Source organism: Sciurus vulgaris (assembly GCF_902686455.1).
Source record: "Sciurus vulgaris genome assembly, chromosome: 1".
NCBI classification, from domain to species: domain Eukaryota; kingdom Metazoa; phylum Chordata; class Mammalia; order Rodentia; family Sciuridae; genus Sciurus; species Sciurus vulgaris.
This window is the reverse complement of record NC_136461.1, coordinates 42087001-42109773: the sequence shown is the minus strand read 5'-3', so window position 1 is coordinate 42109773 and position 22773 is coordinate 42087001. Positions and strand designations below refer to the sequence as shown.

The 22773-nt window shown below is 45.9% G+C and overlaps 2 protein-coding genes across 13 annotated transcripts in view; one reads left to right on the top strand and one right to left on the bottom strand.

The window, feature by feature from the left end:
* The first annotated feature begins 682 nt into the window (after positions 1–682).
* ECHDC2 (enoyl-CoA hydratase domain containing 2) lies at positions 683–20034 on the top strand. 7 transcript variants are annotated; one of them, XM_079142353.1, is made up of 10 exons: positions 733–1342; positions 8229–8296; positions 8367–8454; positions 10565–10651; positions 11358–11447; positions 12809–12865; positions 13079–13266; positions 17346–17396; positions 18797–18844; positions 19615–20034. In XM_079142353.1, the coding sequence occupies exons 1-10, from the start codon at positions 1225–1227 to the stop codon at positions 19690–19692; spliced, it is 873 nt and encodes a 290-aa protein (XP_078998479.1). In that variant the 5' UTR covers positions 733–1224; the 3' UTR covers positions 19693–20034. The 7 variants fall into 7 exon arrangements, with proteins under 7 accessions (XP_078998482.1, XP_078998480.1, XP_078998479.1 ...); XM_079142352.1 differs by having other exon boundaries at positions 741–1342; positions 11355–11447; XM_079142354.1 differs by lacking the exon at positions 18797–18844 and having other exon boundaries at positions 727–1342; positions 11355–11447.
* A 134-nt stretch (positions 20035–20168) lies between these two features.
* Positions 20169–22773, bottom strand: part of ZYG11A (zyg-11 family member A, cell cycle regulator) — a 44135-nt gene continuing 41530 nt past the window's right edge. For all 6 annotated transcript variants that reach the window (XM_079142119.1, XM_079142122.1, XM_079142116.1 and 3 more), the window contains one exon: positions 20169–22626. In XM_079142119.1, the coding sequence (XP_078998245.1) occupies positions 22463–22626 (164 nt within the window). In that variant the 3' untranslated portion in view covers positions 20169–22462. The remainder of the gene's footprint in view (positions 22627–22773) is intronic.

The following is a 22773-nucleotide window of genomic DNA, read 5'->3' as shown; positions in this document are numbered from 1 at the left end:
GGGTGGTGATATTAGAAGGTGGGGACTCGGGAGGTATTAGTGGGGAAGGAACCCTCATGAATAGGATTAGTGTCCTTATAAAAGGCAGAAGAGCTTGTGCTCAACCCTCTCTGCTGTCTGTCATGTGAGAAGCACTGTCATCACAGTGAGAATATGGCCTGCAAACAAGAAGCAAACCCTCTCCTCACTGGGACTCCTGACTCTTAGATTTTCCAGGCTCCCAAACTGAGAAAGAAGTATTTGTTGTTTAAGCCACCCATCCCATGGTGTGCTTGGCACAGCAGCCCAAACCAGGACAGTTCCACTGCCCACACTGCTCATTGTGCCCTGTAATAAGCCTCTTACTTAAGTCAGTTTAGGTAGCTCTCCCTTGTAACTAGTACTTTTAAAAAACCAAAATCTCCCAGGTTGTTTGTTCTCCAAAACAAGCCATAATCCAATTTTTGTTAAAGAGGCTATATTAATTGTAACAAAGAGACCCCCAAATAGCAGGACTTGAAAGAGAATTTTTTAGATCACCTAACAGTCCAGCATAGGTTAGGTCAGAACTGTTGGTGGCTTTGGGGTCTTCAACAAAGGAAGGGTAGGCAGTGAGGGGTCAGGGAGCATATTCACTGAACATTCTTGAGTGAACTACTCCAAGTGAACCAAACAATGTCCCTGTTAGCCTCTGTAAAGGGAGTTTGGGTGGACAATCAGGGACAGAAGCTAGCAATTCACAAATATTTTGTGAGCCAATTTAATGAGCATTAAATTGGAAGGAGCATAATTAGATTTAGTGAGATGAGAGGCACTGACCAGTCACCTTTCATTATGTTTGAGGCACAAATGGGAGGTGACACAGTGAGGTGAATGTAGACAATGCCCGGCTAAATAAATATTTTAAATGACATACTTTAAATGAAAGGACATCTTTTGCACATATGTGTTAGCAAAGGTCACACACCCCATTCAATCTTCACGCCACCATGAGGTAGTCACTGTCACTATCCCTGTTTCCCGGATCAAAGCACAAATGAAGAGAAAAGTTGACAGGCTTGCCCCAAATCACAAGCAGCGGGGATTTTCCGCCACCACCTCGGGGTCTCCAAGGGGCGCAGACAGCGGCGCTGCGTCGGCCCATAGGTGGAGCAGTTTGCGAGGCCTCACCCGCCGCCGGAACTGCGCGTCTAGCCCCGAGCCCGGGCAGCGGCGGGCGGCAGTAGCACCTCCCCAGCCTGCGCGATGCTACGCGCCCTGCCGCTCCTGCGCCCCTGGAGGCCCCTTGGGGCCCGCTGCACCTCAGGCGGGACCGCAGGGGGCCACGAAATCCAAGTACGCGCCCTGGCGGGTCCTGACCAAGGTAAAAGCGCCGTCCCAGGGCGCGCCCAGGAGGCCGGGCCCGGCCGGGCTGAGGTGGACGAGCCCCGAGCCCAGCGCGGCTGCAAAGGCCGAAGCGACGTTGCTCGCGTCCGCTCCACGCTGGAAGACTGAGGCCGGTGGGGCCCGCGCGTGGCTCAGTGCGTTTGAGGATTGGATCCCAAATCGCCTGCCTCCCAGTCTAGGCTCCCCTAGTGGCTCAGGCCGGAGAGGAAGCTGCCCGGCTTTGGCTGGGATGGAAGTTTGTCGTTCTCCTCAACTCCCACTTGGTGACCTCAGTCTGTGTGAGAGGGGAGAAGAGTCGCTCAGGGATGGTACTGGGTTAGGAGGGTTAAAATACCGGATAATCTTCCCCGCCAAGGGTTCTGGCAAGGTTCCAGGGGGCGGAGGCGGCGGAGCCAATCGCGCTTGGCGTGCGGGGACGCGGGGACGAGAGGAATGGAGCCGAGGGAGGAGCAGGGGCAGGCCGCCTTTCCTCCCTGCGTGCTGGTCCTTCAAACTTTTGCTTCCCGCTGAAAGGTCACGGGTCGTTAGCAGATAACGCCTTGACTGCATGTTGTGTTGGGGGTTTGTGTGTTTGTTTCTGGTGCCTTCCGTGGAACTGATCGTTGTCCTTAGTCCGCTGCGCTGAGCCATCTGGACAAGGTCCTTGTGGTGGCTTTGCTTCTCCCTAATCTCATCCCCTTCCACTGGCATTTGATGCACTATTCGTGTTTAAATTTTAATCTACACCATTGGCAGTGCACTATACCTCTCATATTTTCTTCTTTATGTCGCAACACTGTTAAAAGGTATTTTCCGACATAAATCTAGTTCCTTGCTGTTGCATACTATTCCCTATGTGCCTCCACCACTTTTGATAGACACATAAGGGCCACCAGCGTCCCAATGAATCACTTGGTGGGACGAGATAGGATTACTGGATCTTAGAAATAAGCCATATTCTCAGGCTTGGTTCACTGCCAAACTGGCAACAGCGCTTGCCATAAGATACTTTTGATTCTTTTCCCCACTATCCGATTAAGATATTGTGGGGGCTGGAGTTGTGGCTCAGTGATAGAGTGCTTGCTTAGCATGCGTGAGGCACTGGGTTTGATTCTCAACACCGCATATAAATAAATAAAATAAAGGTTCATTAACAAAAGTATTTTTTTAAAAAAGGTATGGGGCTGGGGATGTGACTCAGTGTTAGAACTTTTGCCTGGCATGCACAAGGCCCTGGTGTCATCCCCATTCTCACACACACAGGCACAGAGGCTTAAGCAATTAGAATCAGGTCTGATTACAAAACCTGTGTTCTGAACCATGAGGTCATCACTGATTCTTCCAGTTACTCATTGATTCATCAAACAGATTTTTACAGCAGTAACATGGACTTTGGGGCTCATGTGTAAATATTAGAATCCTTTCATCTAGAAATGAATGACAAGAATCAGCAGATTACGCCTTTGCCCCTGCCAGAGGGCTTATAGGAGGGTGAAAGTCAGGGATGGAGGAGAAAAGGAAACCAAGGAAAAACAGTGGAGAAGATGTGAGGAAGAGATCACACATAGAGAACCAGCCAGAAAATGACTCAGGGTCATTGGATATTCATGTTAGAAGCCACAGCTTCTGCTTCCACTGGGGCAGATGGCACCAAAGCATTGCCACATTGTACTTCTTGTCCTGGAAAATGAGAGTGGCTGGTTCACCATTCTTCACCCTTCCTTAGCAGCTTTATTCTTCATAGAGTAATTCTACTCCAGATCCTTACTTGGACATTCAAGGTCCTCCACCACAACCTGGTCTTTCCATCTTCTCTTCTCTCCATGGTTCCTTTTTCTTTTCTTCCTTGTGTGTGCCTTTGTGTGGGAGGGAGAGTACTGGAGATTGAACCGAGAGGCCTACTACTGAGCCACGTCCCCAACTCTTTTTTCCCAACCCCCCCCCCCTTTTTTTTTTTCAGACAGGGTCTTGCTAGGTTGTCATAACTGACCTTGAACTTGAGATCCTCCTGCCTCAGCCTTCTGAGTTGCTGAGATTACAGGAGTGAGCCACTGCACCTGGCTCCCATGGGTTCATTTAAACTTTCCCATCTCTGTGTTTTGCTTCAGCTGTGTCCTGAGGGTCCTGTCCCTTCCTGTCTGCCTCCATGAATCCTTCCAGAATTCCCCTGCCATGCTTCATGCCCCTTCTCCAGTTAAATTCTGTGTATCTGGATTTGTCTTCTTTATAGGTTGTTAGCTCCTTTTGTAATTCTGGGAATTGAATCTATGGCCTCACACATATTGGGCAAGCACTTTACGACTACGCGTGACACCCCATCAATTAGCTCTTTGCAAGTGAGGTGTGCTAGCTGTATCCTGCAATTACTTGAGCAGACACTTTTGTTTTCCAGACCTCAGTTTCCCCTTCTGTATAGAAAGAGGTTGTTAAACAAGTTGTTTTCCATGCTATCTTCCGGTGATTTCTGTTGACCTGCCCACATACCACCCAGCCTATGATCTAAGCCATCCAGACAGAAATGACCTTGGTCAACTGCTCAGGAAAGGTTCATGGTTGGTTTGGTAAGAGAAGGGTGCAGAGAGAAAGGAAGGACAGAACACGAAAGCAAAGAAGAGAGGAAAATGTTTCTGTCAATCTTGGGACATGGTGACTACATTAGTTTTCTGTTGCTCCGTAACAAATGAACACAAACTTTGTTGCTTAAAGTAATACACATGTATTTTCTTATAGTTTCTATAAGTCAGACTGCCCACCTTAGCTGAGTTCCCTGCTTCTGGTCTTACCAGGCTGCTGTCCAGGAGTTGGCCAGGGCTGTGGTCTTATAGGAGGTTTGTCTGGGAAAGATCTGCTTCCAGTCTCTTCAGATGGTTGACAGAATTTGCCTTCCTCCCTGTTGGAGAAAAGTCACTCTCTGCTCCTGGACACTGCCCACTGTTGCTTGCCATGTGACTCTCTCCATAAGCCCACTAGTCTATCTCACAAGACAAACCCTTATACGTATCATAACCTAATCACAGAAGTCACATCTTATTACTTTTGCCATATAACTTAACCTAATCTAATCTCCAAAGTGACATTTTATGATCTATACTGTATTCCATTGGTTAGAAGCAATTTTCACACACTCATTGGGAAGGAATTATTCAAGGTGTGAACAAGAGACCCATCTAGGGTCTGCCACACTGACCTTAGATCTAGACTGTTCTGAAATTTGAGAGACTTCAACCTCTCCACTTGTCATGTGCATAGTCCAGTTGTGCCAGGACACCAGGACAGTGGGGTGGGCTGCAGAAAAGAAAAAAAAAAAGCATCCAGAGATAGCATGGGAGACATATGATTTGTTGGGGAAAAAGCACAGGAAATCGATGCCAAGAAGAGTTCAGTGGTGACACTGAACAGATAGCACCTCTGACTACTTTGCTTTGCCACACAGTGCCTCCTCTTCCTTGTGGCACTTTGTCCAGTGGTGGCTGGCTGGATAAGTGACATTTATGCTTTCCACAGTACTCTATTTCTGCACCTGTCTCCCCTTACAGAGGAATTTTATGTGGTAGGCTACAGAAGCAGTGACATCAGCATTAGTTCACATGTATGAGCAGCATCCTAAAGAACTGTCCCAGCGTACATGCAAGAAAGCAGCTTTCTGCAGATGACACTAACTTGCTTTAGTTCCAGCATGCCTAAGAGAAAGCCAGGGTCCTTCAACACAATATGTATCTGAACTTTCTGCCCAGGCTTCCCCTCATTGTTCCCTTAACTTGGCCACATTTTTTTGTTTTGTTTTGTTTTTGTTTTCTTAAAACAGAAAGGGGTCTTTTAGGGACATGGTTTTTTACTGCCCCCCTTTTCTTTAGGGACATTGTATGACTCCTGTAATCTGGCTTCTCTGTATCCACCAGAGTTTCCCTTCCTCAAAGTTGCACCTTTTTCTCCTCTGGAGCACCAGGGCTGGGAAGGACCTTAGGGCCATCTGGGCACCCTGTAGGCCTGGGGCCGCTGGGCTGAAGGAGCTCTGTGCAGGTTTCTAGGTTAGGGAAGCCCCACTGGCACTGGCCCTCCTGTGTGTCTCAGGTCACCTCCATTGAGAACGCCAACCTGTTTACACTGTGTTCTACGGACAAAGCTGAGGAGCACAGGAGACAATAAGTAGGGAACAGAAGAATTGGAAGACACACCTCTGTCCACCCCCTGACATGGCATGGGAGGGAAACAGCCTGGAGGGTGAAATAGGAGTTTTGAGCCACCGCCCAGACTTCTTTCCCATGCTTTGCCCACATGTTATGGGGTGAATCGAGGCCACAGAGGGGTGCAAGGACCAGACTGTGGGAGGCTTCGTGGGTGGTATTAATAGACTTAATTTCATGAAAAAGCAGGGAGGGACAAGGTTGGATTTGGGTGAGAAAGATGATGGACCCAGATGAGGGAATGAATGTGTGTGTGGCGAGAGGGAGCAAGACAGAAGACAAGAAGCCCTACGGGTGATCCCAGAAATACAGGAAAGTGCCTGCACCTTAACAGCTGTGAGAGGTACAGACACCAAGAGACCAAGGTCTGTGTAAGAGCTGGATTGCTAGGCTTCACGACTAAGCACATTTTGTGGGTGAGGAAGAGGGAGGCAACACACTGACTTTGGGTTGATGGTGAGGTCATTCACTCACCAAGGGAGCATGAGAAAGACTGATCCTTTCAGACATGTCAGTGGAGACGTGAAGTGGGCAGGTGGTGTTCAGACCTGGGGTGCAGAGAGCTCTGGGCTGGCTGGGTACATGTGGCCATCTTGGACATACAGGAGGCAAGTGCCCAGGAGGCATGGGGGTGTTCTCTGAGAAAAAAGGCAGATTGGCAAGTGCAGGCTGCACCTCACAGGCTCTCCCTCTGCACTGAATTCCTCCAGTTCTCGAAGGTACCCTGTTCTCCAGCACTACGCCCTCAGCTATGCTGCTCCCTCTGCCTGCAGTGGGCTTCTCTCCTGGACTGTCTCCACACCCCCCAACAACCTGCACTGACACACGTGTGCATGCACATAGGTGTACATGCATACACACGCACTGATACACACATGTGCACTCAAACTTTTTGCCTGATTCCTACTCTTCTGTCATTTCTCAACTTAAAAATCACTTCGTCCTCTGAAGAGTAAGCTGACCTACACTGGGGTTGCCTCTGCCCCTTACAGATCCCTTACCTGCTTGTCTTTTTTCTTTTTTCTGAGTTCATATCACAAGTAGTAATTATTTAATGTCTATTTTCCCTGCCATAATCTAGGTTCCATGATTCTGTCCCTGTCTCTGGAATCTTTGTCTCATACAGAAGCCAGCACATGTTAAATACATACATGTATGGCTGGTTGAGGTTGTGCACACCTGTAATCCCAGCTACTTTGGGAGGCTGAGGCAGAAGGATCATGAATTTGAGGTTAGTTTCCGCAACTTAGTGAAATTCTGTCTCAAAGAAGAAAAAGGACTGGGAATGTAACTTGAGGGTAAAGATTCTCCGGGTTCAATCCCTAGTACTGCAAAAAATTTTTGAAAAAATTTTTTTTTAAAGTTTTTATAGAACTTTGACAATCTGGTTAGACAAGACACCCAAGAAGGATGCAAAGAGACATCACCCAAGAATTAATGGGAAGGTCAGGAGAATGCGTGGCTACCAAAGCCAAGGCAGATGCAGGTGATTGCATTCTTGAAATCCAGAGGATGTGTAACACCAAGAGCGAATCTTTGTGTGAACTAGGAACTCTGGTGATGATGTGTCAAGATAGGATCATCGATTGTAACCGATATACCAGTCAGGTAGGGGAAGCTGCTAGTCAGGGAAGCCGTGCCTGTGTGGGGACAAGGGAACATGGGCACTCTCTGTACTGTACTTTCTACTCAATTTTGTTGTAAACTGAAAACTATTTTTTTAAAAAGTGTTTATTTTAAGCTGGGTGCAGTGTGCATGCCTGTAATCCCAGTGACATGGGAGGCTGAGGCAGGAGGATCACAAATTCCAGGCCAAGCTGGGCAACTGAGGCTCCTCTGTCTCCAGATAAATAAAAAGGACTGGGGATGTAACTCAGTAGTAGAGAGCCCCTGGGTTCAATTTCCAGTATCAAACAACAAAAATACCCCTATGGGTTTAGTTGCTAATTTTTTGTGATAGAGGGTCAGTTTGATTTGCCCTGATAAGCATGCAATCAGCAAAATTCAGACTTTGAGAAGCCCTACCATTTCCTCAACAGATAACCTTTGAGGAAAAGACCAGGCTAGAGAAAGACAGATTCTGGGGATTCTAATAAGTTTTTAATGAACACGTTAAAAATTTTAAATTAGCAAGTTTAATCTGTGATGTCCAAGGATGCATACTTCGGCAAGGAAACTATAAAGAAATATGTGGAAGTAATTATACAAAAGTTAGAAGAGTTACTTTTAGGGGGTCAAGGAGGGAGCTACAGCTGAGTCAAGGCCCACCGGGAGTTTCTGAAGTGGTTGGCACAGTTCCAGTTCTTGATCATGGGTGATGATTACAAAGGTTTTATCTTATTTTAATTTTTAAGAGAAAGAGGTTTGCTTGTGAAGAGAAGAAAAATATGGAGGGAGCTGTGAACTTAAAGGTGCATGTGTTCATGCAGGCAACAGCTCCTGTGGTTGTCTCCTGTTCTGCTTTCCATTTTGCTTTGTGGTTCATGAGGACTTCTGCTTCCTCTGTGAGGCAGAGTGAACAAAGATTACTGTTCCCATTATACAAGTGGAAAAACTGAGGCTGAAGTTTGTGACTTGCCCCAAGTCCCACTGATCATCAAGGGCAGAGGCCATCCAGTCCCCAGGCCTCCTGCCTCCAGTCCCCACCCTGTGGGTGAACACAGCCAGCTGGCTCACCCAAGGCTGCCCTGTTCCTTGCAGGAATCACAGAGATTCTGATGAACAGACCCCATGCCCGCAATGCCCTGGGAAACATCTTTGTCAGTGAGGTAAGAAAGAAGGGCACCAGGGTGGGGCTGGGGATGGGCTGGGAAGTACCTGACATGGTGCCCTCTGCAGCTGTTGGAGGCTCTGACCCAGCTACGGGAGGACCAGCAAGTGCGTGTCCTGCTCTTCAGAAGTGGAGTAAAGGGTGTGTTCTGTGCAGGTGGGTCCCTCTCTGTCCCCTGCAGGGCTTCCACCAGCCTGCAGGGACGGGGGGCTTGGGTCAGCTCCAGTGTAGGATACATTATTTCCATTTTACAGATGCAGTCTCAGAGACGCAGAAGTAAAATCTCTTGCCTTGGGTCACACTGTAGTATGGGATAGAATTCAGTTTGACCTCTGACACCACATCCTAGTTCTTTCTGCTATCCCATGCTTTGTTCTGATCCCTCACTGAGGAAATGAAGAAACAATCCAAGCATGTTCACAGGTCAGTGGCCAAGGTCGGACTCTGTCTCTTTATCCACGCATAAAATCAATTCCAGTCTCTGTTACCAAAGCTGTCCACTGCACCTGTGTCACTTGGTCCTCAAAACAGCACCATCAACTTCAGTTTCAAAGGCAGGAAAAAGTACCACAGGCCCACAATGAGAAGACAAGGAGAGCTGACCTGAGAACTAACTCTGGAATGGTGGTTGGGGATGGGAAAACAGGGAGCATGGAGAAGGCCAGGAGGCAAGAAGAGGTTGTGGAGGGGCAGGAGGGGAGAAGCCTGATGCTCAGGGGTCAAGGAAATGTGGCTCAGCTCTTTGGTCTGAGCTGTCAGGGTCATGTGCACATGTGGTTTCCCACAACTCCAGCCCCTGATAACCTATCTCTAGTCTATCTTCTTCCCTATGAATTTGCCTGTTCTAGATACCTTATATAACTAGAATCGTGAAATATTTTCCTTTTCATGTATGGTTTATTTCACTTATAGCGTAATGTCCTCAAGGTTCATCCATGTTGTATTGTAACAAGCGTCAGGACTCCATTCCTCTTTATTGCTGAATAGTAGTTCACTGTATACCACATTCTGTTTACCAATTCATGTGCTAATAGACAGTGGGTTGTTTTCACTTTTGGGTCATTATGAATAATATCCTGTGAGCACTGCTATGCAAGTATCTGTGTGAGTTCCTATTTTCAACTCTTTGGGGTGTATATGTAGGACTGGAATCATAATTTTATTGATCGATTGATTATAATACTAGGGATTGAGCCCAGGGGTGTTCTAGTACTGAACCACATCTCCATCCCTTTTTATTTGGATCTTGCTAAATTGCCCAGACTGGCCCTGAACTCAGGATCCTTCTGCCTCAGCCTCCCAGGAACCTGGGATTACAGGTGTGTTCTACCACACTCAACTTTTTGAGGCCACCAAATTGTTTTCCAGAAGTTACTTCTTTCACCTTACCCTCAGCAGTCCTCTAGGGTTGGTTTTTCCACATCCATGCCAACACTTTGTTTTTTTTTTTTGTTTTTTTTTTTTGCTTCTTTAAGTAACAACCATTCTAATGTACAGGGAAAAGTATGTCACTGTGGTTTTGACTTGCATCTCACTAAAGACTGATGGTGAGCATCTTTTTGCATGCCATTGAACATCTGCGAATCTGCATTGGAGAAATGTGTATTGAAAGTCCTTCACCTATTTTGAATCAGTCCTTTATTTTTGTTGAGTTGTAGGGGTTCTCTATAAATCTTAGATACTAACTGTGCATATGCGTGAGAGAGGAAGTGGGGCAGCGGACAGGCCAGGGACAAAACCCAGGGCTTCGCACATGCTAAGCAAGTGCTCAGTCTGAGCCACACCCCAAGCCCTGTTGTTAATTTTTTATCAGATATATGATTTTCTTAGTATTTTCTCCCATTCTGTGGCCATCCTTTCACTCTTGTCCTTTGATGCACCTAAGTTGTTTTCTTTGATGAAGTCCAATTTGTCTATTTTTAATCACTGAGCTATATCCCAGACCTTTCAAGTTTTTGAGACAGGGTCTCCCTAAGTTGCTTGAAGCTGGCCTGGAACTTGCAATCCCCTAGCCTCAGCGCCCAGAATCACTGGGATTACAGGTGTGCACCACTGCACCAGCCTCGATTTGTCTTTCTGCTGTGGTTGTTGCACCTCTCATTTTTCAGCACTCCCCTTTCTTCTTCTGGCTTCCTTGACTGTTTCATGGTTTCTCCTTCCTCTCTGGCTGCTTCTCCTCAAGACTGTTGATGGATGCTTTAGCCACCTAGGATTCCATAACAAGCCATTTTCCCAAGGGCGGGCACCAACCCCTCGCCATCTGCAGGTGCTGACCTGAAGGAACGGGAGCAGATGAGTGCGGCAGAGGTGGGGGTCTTTTCCCAGCGACTCCGAGGCCTGATGAATGACATTGGTGAGGTCTGGGGGTGGGGTCCAGGGTTGGAAACTCCTGAAATCAGCCTCTCCTCACCCACCCTTTAAAGAGAATACTGTATTGAGTTTTGTGTGGATGGATGACTCTCGGGGTTTGGGGGTGGGCCACAAGGAATTCCACAAGAGGGTACAGAGGTTGTTTCTACCAGAAAGGGACCCTGGGTCTTCTGCTTTTGTACCCCACTCCATTGACCAACCTCACCCTTAGGGTTCAAGTCCAGCCATTCTAGAGGAATGCATGCTTTGAAAGTTGCGGTTCCCTTTGCCAGGAATACTCTTTCTTGGGTTCCTGAACCTTCACTCATCCTTCAAGGCTTCTATGCCTCCTCCTTCAGGAGGCCTTCCTGATCCATACTCCAAGATTTCCTTTATTGGAGCACCAAGTTACCATTGCCTTATTATCGGTTTGCCTTCCCCCATTAGACTGAGCCCCATGGAGACAGGGGCCACACCTGCTTCAGGTCTGTTTCCAGCACCTAGCACAGAGCTGGGAACACAGACAGACAGGCTCACCCAGCCTGTCTCCCACTCCCATTCCCCAGGTGACTCCTCAGATAACCTGGCTGAGGTACACCAGGTGAGATCTCCAAACCTAGGGCTAGTGAGGCCCTTTATTCCAACCAGCTTGCCCCTCACCAGCTGTGGGTCTCTGTCCTGGTCCTGACCCTTCTTCCTCTCCACAGCAGCCTTCCCTACACCCACCATTGCAGCTATGGATGGGTTTGCCTTGGGCGGAGGCCTGGAGCTTGCCCTGGCCTGTGACCTCCGAGTGGCAGGTACTGGGAAGGGGGTGAGGAGGGGAGGGTTAGTGAAACAGGCTGTTGGGGATCTGCAGTCAGCCACAGCAATGGGCCTTCCAAGAGAAAAGCTAGGGCAGGGTAGGGGGACACAGAGGGAGCACAGGCCTTTACCTGTGAGAACTGCTTCCCTTGAAATGACAGCACCAAACCTCAGAGCAACCGCTTGACAGGACAGCGAAAAGGGCATGAAGAGGGGACATCAAGGAGGGCGCAGATCACGTTCAATCTTCCAATCTGTCCAAGTCAGATTATTTGCCATGGATTGAGCCACAAGGCAGTTGGTCACTGGACCAGGTAGTTGCAAGATGACTGGCAGAACATTGACTGCCTTGGTTCACTGGGTACCAGTTAAGGTTGGTGTTACTTATTCCACAGTAACAAGTTGAGCCTCAAGGGAGGGGTAAAAGATTTTTTTTGGTGCTAGTGGGGATTGAACCCAGGACCTTGCACATACTAGGCAAGTGCTCTGCTAGAGCTACATCCTCACATTCCCAGTCCTCAGCTGAGGCTTTACAGGCAGTGAGTGCATGGTGGTACCTCTCCCCCAGGCTTTTCCTGCCACCCCAGGCACAGCATTCACAAAACTGTGTAGCTCCAGGCATGAAGGTGGGCTTCTGTCTACACAAAGTATGTTAAAGAGGGAACTGACCAGGTGGTGTGGCACCAAGTAGCCGACCATAGCCCCAATTTTGCTTCTCACGAGCCCATGTCTTAGGCAATTAATTCATGGGGTTTCTGTGAGGACAGAGATTAAGAGCGGGAAAGCCCCCAAAAACGGTGGCATGGCCTGTGCTGGGGGAATTCAGGAGAGGCCTGTGTGCGCGTCAGTCAAAGAAAGCTTCTCAGAGAAAGTAGAACTTAGGAGGAGGATGTAGACTGGAACCATCAGGGAGATTCCAGGTTGTGACCAAAAAAAAAAAAAAAAAAAAAAAAAAAGCAACAATGTAGGCCAGGCAAAGCTGAGGGTCCACGAGACAGAGACAGAATCCATTAACACAGAGCTAGGTATCAGGCACCTTCCAGGACCCCTGTCCTTGTTTCAAGCCCATTACACTCTGAAGCAGGCAAAAGAGGAACAATTGCCTTTTTTCCCCAACACTGAGGCTCAGAAAGGGAGAGACTTGCTGGTGATTCCTCCACTCAAGAAGCTGGTGGGTGGGTCTCTGGACTTCCAGGTTAAGGCTCTTCCAGAGACAGTCTGGGTAAGTGTGAGTGTGGCAAGACCATGAAAGTGGCTGCAGGGGTGAGGAGACCAGGGCAGGAGTCTCTTCTCCCCAGGAATTAGCAGTGGAGGATGGGATGGAGGAGGGAGGCTTTGCTCTGTTCTATTTAAACAGCTTCCTCTGCAATCATGGGACTGATTGAGACCACCCGAGGGCTCCTCCCGGGGGCAGGTAATCAATCTTGCCTACATCCTTAACCTTCTCTCTGCCCGTAACACTGTCAAAGCCCTTCCCTCCCCTGCTTTCCTCGTTTGCCCTGGGCCCTGTCCTCCCATTCTAACTCAATCTGCAACTCTGAGAAGTCCTGGAAATTACCAGGATAGGCCTTCCCTGGGTTCCCCCTTCTCAACCTGACTTCCCACCATCACCCCTCCATCCTGGCAGGAGGGACTCAGCGGCTGCCTCGCTGCCTGGGGGTGGCCCTGGCGAAGGAGCTCATCTTCACAGGTCGACGTCTAAGTGGGGTGCAGGCCCACGCACTAGGGCTAGTGAACCACACTGTGGACCAGAACGAGGAGGGCGATGCCGCCTACCATCGGGCACTAGCCCTGGCTCAGGAGATCCTGCCCCAGGTGTGTGGACAGCCAAGCACAGGAGGGAGGGACTGTGGGAGGCCCAGAGGGCTAAGGTGCTCCTTGCAGCTGCACAACATCCATTTACTCAAAGACATAAAATGAACCCTCTTTGGAGTTTTTCCATCTTTTCAGTAAACAAATCAAAGCAAATTTTAATTTTGAATTAAAACAAAAATTGAATTTTTTAGGGCTGAAATCCAGTGGACTCAAAGCCATCAGAATTAGCACTGTCCAGTACCTGATGATGACAATGCTGCCCATCTCTACTATCCAGGATGGCAGCAGAGCCAAACTGAGTTATTTAAATCAGATAACTTAGCTGCTCACACTAGCTACATTCCCAAGGCGAGTGGCCCATGGCTACTGTATTGTACAGGACAGCCTTTAAGTATCCCCAAAGACTGAAAAAGCAAGGTTCTGAAGTGGATGCAAAACTACCAGCCCATGTTTCCTGCCACACTGCATAATGAATTTCTTGAAATATGCAGGACATTTGTTAAGATTCATTAATTTCCTAAAATCTTCAAGGGGCTTGGGGTGTAGCTCAGTGGTGGAATGCTAGTCTACTAGTATATACAAGATCCTGGGTTTGATTCCCCCCCCCCAACAGTAAAATAAATAAAAATAAAATTTTACAGTAGCCTCTGGGGATAGTTTCCCAAAGGGTTTAGAACTGCTCCCTAAGGAGCAGATTTAGGCCTGGCAGAGAAGCAACCCCGCCAGCTGCACGAACCCAAAGTCCGAGTGAGGATACCCAGGATCTGGCTGACTTGGGTTTCCAAGGAACTGAGAAGCTCTGCTGGCTTTTCACTAAGTGGGACAGATAGGAGGTGTGAAGGGGCCTAGGGGGTGAGATGGATAAGGTCTCAAGTTTCCATAGACATAAAAGCTGCTGAAATGTAGTTAGGTTTAAATAATTTAAAATAAATCTTGATGTAGCCTGGACCATGTACTTCTAATCTGTCAGACATAACGTTAGGTACTTTAAGACAGTGTCTCAATTAACTAGAACAATGCAGTAGAGTTCATTCTTATCTTTGAGAAAACAGACCAGAAAAGTTAAGTGACTTGCTCATTATGGTCACAAAAAGTTATTGCAATATCAGGAAAAAAAAATCCTAGTATTTAGGCATTTATTTTGCATAACAATATAAAAACTGTGCAAAATTTGTTCAAAATTTTAAAAACTTTAAGCCAAATATATAATACATTTAAAATACAAAAACTACAAAGCAGTTAAAATATAAACCTATAAAAATGTTAGACATATCACTAATAAAGATCAATTTGAAGTAACCATAAAAATAGTTTGAAAAAAAATATTTTATTTTGAAAAAAAAAAAAGGAGAAATAGAAAATAATTTCTTGTAAAATGAAATAACCCTCTTTTATAACTGAGATGTTTTTTAATTTGGAGGTTAGGTATTATTTACTTTTGTAACTGACAACTTTCGTTTAAAATAGAATTTCACCGGGCACAATGATGTACACCTGTAATCCCAGTGGCTAGAGAGGCTGAGGCAGGAGAATCACAAGTTCAAAGCCAGCTTCAGCAACTTAGCAAGACCTTGTCTCAAAATAAATAAAAAGAGCTGGGGATGTGGCTCCGTGGTTGAGTACCCCTGGCTTAAATCCCCAGTAGTCCCCCGACCCCTGCCCCTGCAAAAAATTTGAATTTCATCTTCATTTTTTAGTGTGTGTGGTGGTGTTTCACTGTATTAAATGGAGACCCTGGTGACCTTGCTTGGGCCTCTTCAATGTCATCAGGTTTTTATTACATTTGATCAAAAAGTCTCTGAATTCAGGCTGGGGTTGTGGCTCAATGGTAGAGCACTTACCTAGCATGTGTGAAGTACTGGGTTTGATCCTCAGCACCACATACAAATAAATAAATAAAGGTTCATCAACAACTAATGAAAATATTTTTCAAAAAGCCTCTGGATTGGGGCTGGGGAGATAGCTCAGTTAGTAGAGAACTTGCCTTGTAAGCACAAGGCCCTGGGTTCAATCCTGAGCACCGCCAAAAAAAAAAGTTTCTAGATTCATACAGAGCTCAGAATGACTCAAGGGAGTGGCTGGCTACAGCTTACACTGAAAGCACCAAACTAGCTGAACTCATAGACTGTGGATAGTGCCTTTTTGTACAAACTGGGTAACAGTAGCCCAAGATGATTTATGTTTCCAGGTATACTGAAATAATACTAATACTAATATAAATTATTGGTTATTTCAACTTAAAAGTAGTTCTGGGGCTGGGGTTGTGGCTCAGTGGTAGAGCACTTGCCTGTCATGTGTGAGGCATTGGATTTAATCCTCAGCACCACATTAAAAAAATAAATAAAGGCATTGTGTCCATCTATAACTAAAAAATATTTTTTAAAAAGGTAGTTCTGTAAACCAACACCAGCCTACCAAAATAGAGTTAACTATAGTCACTAATTCTACAGCTGGAAACTTCTTGTGTACCCTGAGGGGAAGGGAACAATCTTCAACTTCCAGCTATGTTATTGGAAGTTCAGAATAAAGTTTTCCCAGAGCTGGATGTGGTGGTGCACACCTGTAATCTCAGCGACTGAGGAGGCTGAGGCAGGAGGATTGCAAGATCAAGGGCAGCTTGGGCAACTTAGCAAGATTCCGTCTCAAAAGTTAAAAGTTTAAAAAGACCTAGGAATGTACCTCAGTGGTAGAGCACTTGCCTAACATGTATGAGGCCCCTAGGATCAATTTCCAATAAGGGTGAATGGTGGAAATGATAAAAGTTTCCCAAATGGGGGTGAGTGCCAGTGTCAGTGTAGATCATCGCCATCTAGTGGACAAACAACATAGTCAAACGGTTCTGTTTACTCAGACTGTTAATATTGTAAATTCAAGGTCCCCATCTCCACACTTGGATTTCCCCCTTAAATAGCAAATACACATTATACTTTGAATAAGGGATCTGGATGTGTTTTCTATGTGAACATCAAAAATATTAAATATATTAACATAACTTGCCTTTTTTTTTTTTTTTTTTTTTTGGTTTGGTATTAGGGATCAAACTCAGGGCTTCACTCTTGTCAGGCAAGCACACCACCACTGAACCACTGAGCTATATATCACCAGCCACCTGCCCCCCACAGGGCCCTTTTAACTAAGATAGTTTTTTTTTTTGTTTGTTTGTTTTTTTAACAACACCTAACCACTGAGCCACATACCCAGCCCCTTTTATTTTTTGGGATACTCTCACTAAGTTGCTGAAGTCCTTGCTAAATTGCTGAGGCTGGCTTTGAACTTGCAATCCTCCTGCCTCAGCCTTCCATGCCACTGGGATTACAGCCATGTGCCATGCCACCACACCCAGTGAAGGGTTCTTGCTAAGATGCCCAGGCTGGCTTCAAACTTGGAATCCTCCTGCCTCAGCCTCCTGAGTAGCTAGGATTACAAGTCTGTAATGCTGTGCCTGGCTTTTACTTTCTTTAGTGAAAGACCAGTTTCTTTATTGGGTAGTTACCTAAAATAACAACACATATTCTTGACAAACAAATCAAATAGATCAGAAGAATAAGAAGGGCATAAAATAAAAATCAGAAAATGGAAATACTGGGGGGTTGCAATTGCTAAGACAAGGTGGGTACAGGAAGAGAGCAGGAGTCTGATGACTCACTGGATAAAATATAACCATATGCTTCACTTCCCTGGGTCTCAATTTCATATCTATAAAATGGTGGACTAATGAGGACACCAGATTGGAAGATGGTAGCACCATTCAATGAGCCTGTGGGTAAGAAAGCACTTTATGAACTGTGGGATGTCGTACACACTGGAAGGATAGGTGGAATGACAGAGAACCCAGCCAGCTGGGACAGGGAAGGTCAGGATCAGAGTCTACTTCTTTCATTATAGAAAAGGAAGTTCAACCTAACAGGTAGGTCTAATGCTGTCAAGTACAAATGTCAATAGAATGGCCCAAGCTAGGACTAGATCCAGACCTCTGCCTTCCTGTCCAAAACCCACACCTTACAACAAAGCTGTTATTCTCTTCAGTTCAAACCTCTCAGCCCTGATCCTCCCTCAACCAGCTGTTTTCTGTTCCCTAGGCCCCTATTGCTGTGCGGCTAGGCAAGGTAGCCATTGACCGAGGAATGGAGGTAAGATTCTATCAGGTCAGGACTTGGGTTGCTAGTTAATTTTGACTGAGATGTAGCACTTTCCCCATCCTTACAGCCAGACAACACAGCTGGGAAGAACTCAGGAAGTGAACTCATCTAACAAACTCCCAGCCTGACTCCTCTCTGGGTGTGCCTCAGTTTACTCATCTACAAAATGGGAAGTTTGGCCAAACAATATTCTTTGGTTACATTTTATCCTCAACTCTCCTCTTTGAGGAAAGGAGGAAATTGAGGCTCAAAGGTGATTGGCTTGCCCAAGGTCACAGAAGAAGTGATATGTGGCCCCTAGTCCAAATTCTTGGGTTTGTGCTGGCAGTCGGTCATCTGGCCTCAAGCGCAGGGCTCAGGATGCTGCCTTGGGTGCAGCTAATTCATCCCTAGACACCAATTCACTTATCACACACTGAATCCAGATCTGAGCTGGGAAGTGGGATCCAGAGATGAAGTATGGTCACTACCCACTAGGTGGGGAGGGAAAAGATATAGACACAAATCACTAATGGAAGGTTAATGGCACTGAGAAGGCACCCAAGAAAGGTTAGGGTTATGCTGTCCACAGTATAGTCACATGCTGTTAAACTTGATGAAAAGCAAATAAGAATATCCAATTCCCCAACATACACACACTAATCAAGAGTCTGAGTGCTAACAGCCACACTGGGCAATGCTGGGTTTAAGAATATTTTCTTGAGTTGGACCTTGGAAAAGATCAGAATTTCAGAGGAAGGTTAAAGTGTGAACAAAAGCACAGAGGTGTATAATTAAGCAGCTTGACTGTGGCGGAGTGAGGGAAGAACAACTTGGACTGGAAGCATGGAAGGACGCAGGCTTGGTGCAGGACCACCAGTGTTCAAAGTCCTGCTCTTCCACATACTGTTATCATTGGGACCTTTCTACTATTGCCTTACATTTCTCAGCTGAGTAACAGACATAATGGTCCTTGTTGTGAAAAGTAAATGAGTTTTACACATGCAGTACTTTTAGAACAGTACAGGTCAGTGGACGATAGGGGACAGAGCATGTGCCAGGTCAAGGCCTTGGGCTTCTCCCTAAGGGAAGAAGCCAGCAGTTAACTCCTGAGGGTGAAAGGAGGCAATAAGGCAGCCAGAAGGGAAGAAAGGACTCTGGCTTGACCGTGTAGCTCCTGCTTCCCCTTCTTTGGAGAACAGTCAACCCTCCCCATGGTACTCAGCCCCCATTTCTCCCAGCACTATTGTGCCACTGTTATAAATGGTATCCTTCTCCAGATAGGGAGTTCCTTCTCACTGTCCTCTCTGCTCACATAGGCTGGTGTAGGGAGTAGGGTGGGCTGGCTCCCAATGCATGTAGATGGAACTGGACAAAGTCAGGCAGATCCAGCAAGCACTCCTTTCTTTCAGGTGGACATTGCATCAGGGATGGCCATTGAAGGGATGTGTTATGCCCAGGTATGTGTCTGTTGCTAATCCACAAACACTTGTTAGCAGAAGGCAGACCAGACTGGGGAAGTCTTGTGCACTACATGACCAGGTGAGGTTCCCTTAGGCCCAAACGGTCTAACTCTATGGTACCTCCAGGGCTTCTCCCTGAGACTATTTGCTCAAATACTTAATGGTGGCACATCCTTCCCCAGTTAATGCCCAGAGAATCATGAGATCACACAGGCACTTGGAAAAAGAGAAAGAATGGCTTCTGCTGTGCCTATACCAGTCACTACAGGGGCAAGGCTGGAGTTGGGGTGTCAGGCTTCATTAAAACCTAGAGACTGTACAAATGAGGGGCTATAAACTCAAGCCTGACCTATTTAGCTTGACTCTTGGGTGAGTAAAAAATGCTGATTTCCAGGAAAACAAATTATCAAAAAATCCTCTGAAACAGTGGGTCTTGGAACTTGTATAACCTAGTGAGAACTATACCACTAGACTTCTGGCTGCACAGTGTGATCTTTCTTCTCTATGAGCAGCCTCCTAGACTGCTACAGGAGGTGGTGACCTCTCTGCAGGCATATGCACAGTGTGCAACACATGCCCAAGGTGGATAGGCATAGGTGCCAGAGACTGCCCTGCCTTCCCCAGGAGACAAAGGAGTCACTGTGGCTTTGAATGACCCAAGATACAAGTACAGAGACAATGGACTTGTCATGGGTGGATAGGCTTAAGCAACTGTTTTGACCTCTGGTTCTGCTCCCCCAAAACTAATACTCTGTACGTTGTTGCAGAATATCCCAACCCAGGACCGGCTGGAGGGCATGGCAGCCTTCAGGGAGAAAAGGCCTCCGAAGTTTGTTGGCAAATGACATTTAACCTTAAGGGACATGCATGCCTTGAGCAAGATCCAGATGGAAAGTTTGCAGCAGGACTGCCTCATCATTTCACCTCCACAACCTTCTGTTTCTTCAAGGATGATGATGGACATAAAATGGCTAGGGTGGTGCCTGGTAGCAAGGTGCTAATCACATTGTCTACCGCCACCTTCCTTATTCCTCACCCTGGCTATATAATCATTAGGGAAGGATTTACTGTGGAGAACCTCTAGCTGTCAGTGATCAGGCACTTACTAGAGACACAAGGGGTTGTAAGGAGCCCCTTGTTTCTTCCTCTGGAGAAGAGAGAATAAATAAATCCTTGTATTGATTGAACATTGTATCAGGAGTTAGACCACCAACTCCAGCATGGACACTTTCTCGCTACATAACCTCAGACAGACTGTTTAGCCTCTCTGGGCCTCAGCTTCCTTTTCTATAAAATCAATCTGTTGTGAAGATTTAAAAACCCTCATGTTCAAAAAATGTGTTATAATACTTGGGAAGAATGAGTGAAATCACTGCTCTGAAAGCCTTCTGTAAACTATAGAATGATAGGAAGATCTTTAAGGGCCTTCAGTAGCACAGAGAAGAGAGCAGTTAATTCTGATGATTCTGATGGAGAAAAGGGAGAGTTGGGAAATCGGCAGGCAACCATGGGAGTAGAGCCTGGAGGACTGACAGGCATTTGAAGCAAATAAGAGGAAGGTTGAGGGCTGGGGAAATACAGTGCAGAGCACTTGCCCAGTTAGCACAAGGCTGTGGCCATGAATCCCCAGTACAGGGTAGGGGGAAAAAAAACACCAGGAAGGTTGATGGGAACAGAATGGGCAAAGGTGAGCAAGAGTATGACACACTTGGAAAATAAAGGGGTCGGGGAGACCTAGTATTCACATATCCACACTAGTCTCAATACCCTTCTCTTCCTCTTCTACCCAGATAGCCTCATGGTCATCCTGTAACTGCATCTTAACTCTGGCTGAGCATCCTCAGAATACCCCTGGCCTAGAGTCACAAGACTACTGGCAGGGATACATAACACTAACAGTGCTGATTTGCTGCTAAATACAAATATGCCACAGTTATGTGTGTCCTGGCATGGAGAAGAGCACAAAGGAATTGAATCCTTAGAATTAGCACCATCCTCACCAGTTGGCTGACTACTCAGGAAAGTAACAACCTTACTGACCTTCTTTTTCTCACGTGTTAAGTGAGGAGAATAACTTATATATCCCAGAAAATGGTTGTGAATGAGACAAAACTTGAAAGGGTGCCTGGTACCCATGACACAGTCTCACATTAGCAAAAGCACCTGATAACACAAGGTACTGGAAACCAGATCAAGAAACTGAGAGACCCTTTCTAGAATCATGCAGAAGAGTGTGAGAAAGGACTTGCTCACAAATTACACTTATCCAGGAGGACCCTGGTGAGTTATAATAATAGTATGTAACATGGTTCAGAGTAACTAAAAATGAGCTTCACTAAGAATGAGCTTCCTTAATGATTCCCAAAGATGGCACACAATACCCCTAAGAGTCTGGACCAATCCAGCTAAAAGCACAAAACTCTAGTCTTAAAATATGCTAATAATCAAACAGGAATTTAGTTTAGTTCTTTGAAAATTTAAACAGAAGGGTTGGGAACATAGCTCAGTAGTACAGTGCTTGCATAGCATGGGTGAGACCCTGGGTTTAATCCTCAGTGTGGGGAAAAAAACAAAAACTTAAGTAGATGAATGACAAATCAAGTTCATCATTTGTCAGAAACAAGGCAAGGAAGGCGTTCATACTTTACTCCTCAGAGCAGTTTTAGAGATGACACAAACAGAAGCTTCTGATAGAATTTATGCTGTAATAAGGCTGGATCTCAGAAAAGTCACCACTTTGATTCCATGATGAATAAGACTACTCACTGAAATGTTTTGGGAAAAGGCAAAAAAAAAAAAAAAAAATACCCCAAACTATAAAATATACATTTCTTTTCCTTCTGCCTCTCAAATGGAAAATACTCTGGTATCTATAGCGAAAAAAACAAAGAAAGAAAATCTTTTCTCCCCCTTCCAACAGAGGTTCTGTTTTCCAGACATTTCCGCTATCCCCTGAATACCAGGGATTGAACCCAGAGGTGCTTTAGCACTGAGCTATATCCCCAGTACATTTTCGAAAAGGTCTCATTAAGTTGGCCAGGCTGACCTTGAACTTGTGACCCTCTGCGTCAGCCTCCCAAGTAGCTAGGATTCAGGCACACACCATGGTGCCTGGTCAAATAACATTTTAAAACATATTATTTCCCATCTTTTCTTCATGTATTTCTTTTCTGGAAGTTTCACATACCACAAATAACAAATGAGGGAATTTAACATAAGTATCAAATCTTCCTGGAGGTCTGTCCTTCCTCTTCCCAGTAAAGAGGTCCCATTTCCCTGACAAGCTCTCAAAGTGGAAAAACTGTTCAAGGTCAGACGAAATTAATATAGCTATTCCAACACAAGCTCCCATACCCCACAGAGTCCACAATAACTGGTTTTTTCAACACTGCTGCTATAGGGGTTTCCCCAAAATGATTTCAACCTGATAAGGGATTATGGCTATCATACAAATCCAACCTTTTTATAACTTACAGAAAATCAATAAGAAAGGTCAAAGAGACAGCTAACACACAAATGCCAACAAAGATTTTCAACATTCAGGGAATATACTGACAGGGAAGGGGTTTCGAGGAGCAGAGCGCACCTTGGAAGCCCTCAGGTTAAGAAGGGTGTTCAACACAGAGGGTGACTCCGGTAATTCATGAAATGCATCCTGAAGTCCTCTAGAATGGAAGTTGCCATCTGCTGTGCTTGAGGGTTTGCCTGACTGTGCTCCTGGATATCATACAAGAGCTGCAATCCTCCTTCTTCAACTAACATTTTGCAGTATTTGCTGGCTAAAAAAAAAAAACAAAAAACAAACACACAAAAAAATCAAACAAAGACACTCTATGAACAACCAGCATCTTAAATAATCCCAAATCACCACATTCACCTTTCTAAAGAAACAGTGTAGGCAGATACAATGCCACACATCTGTAATA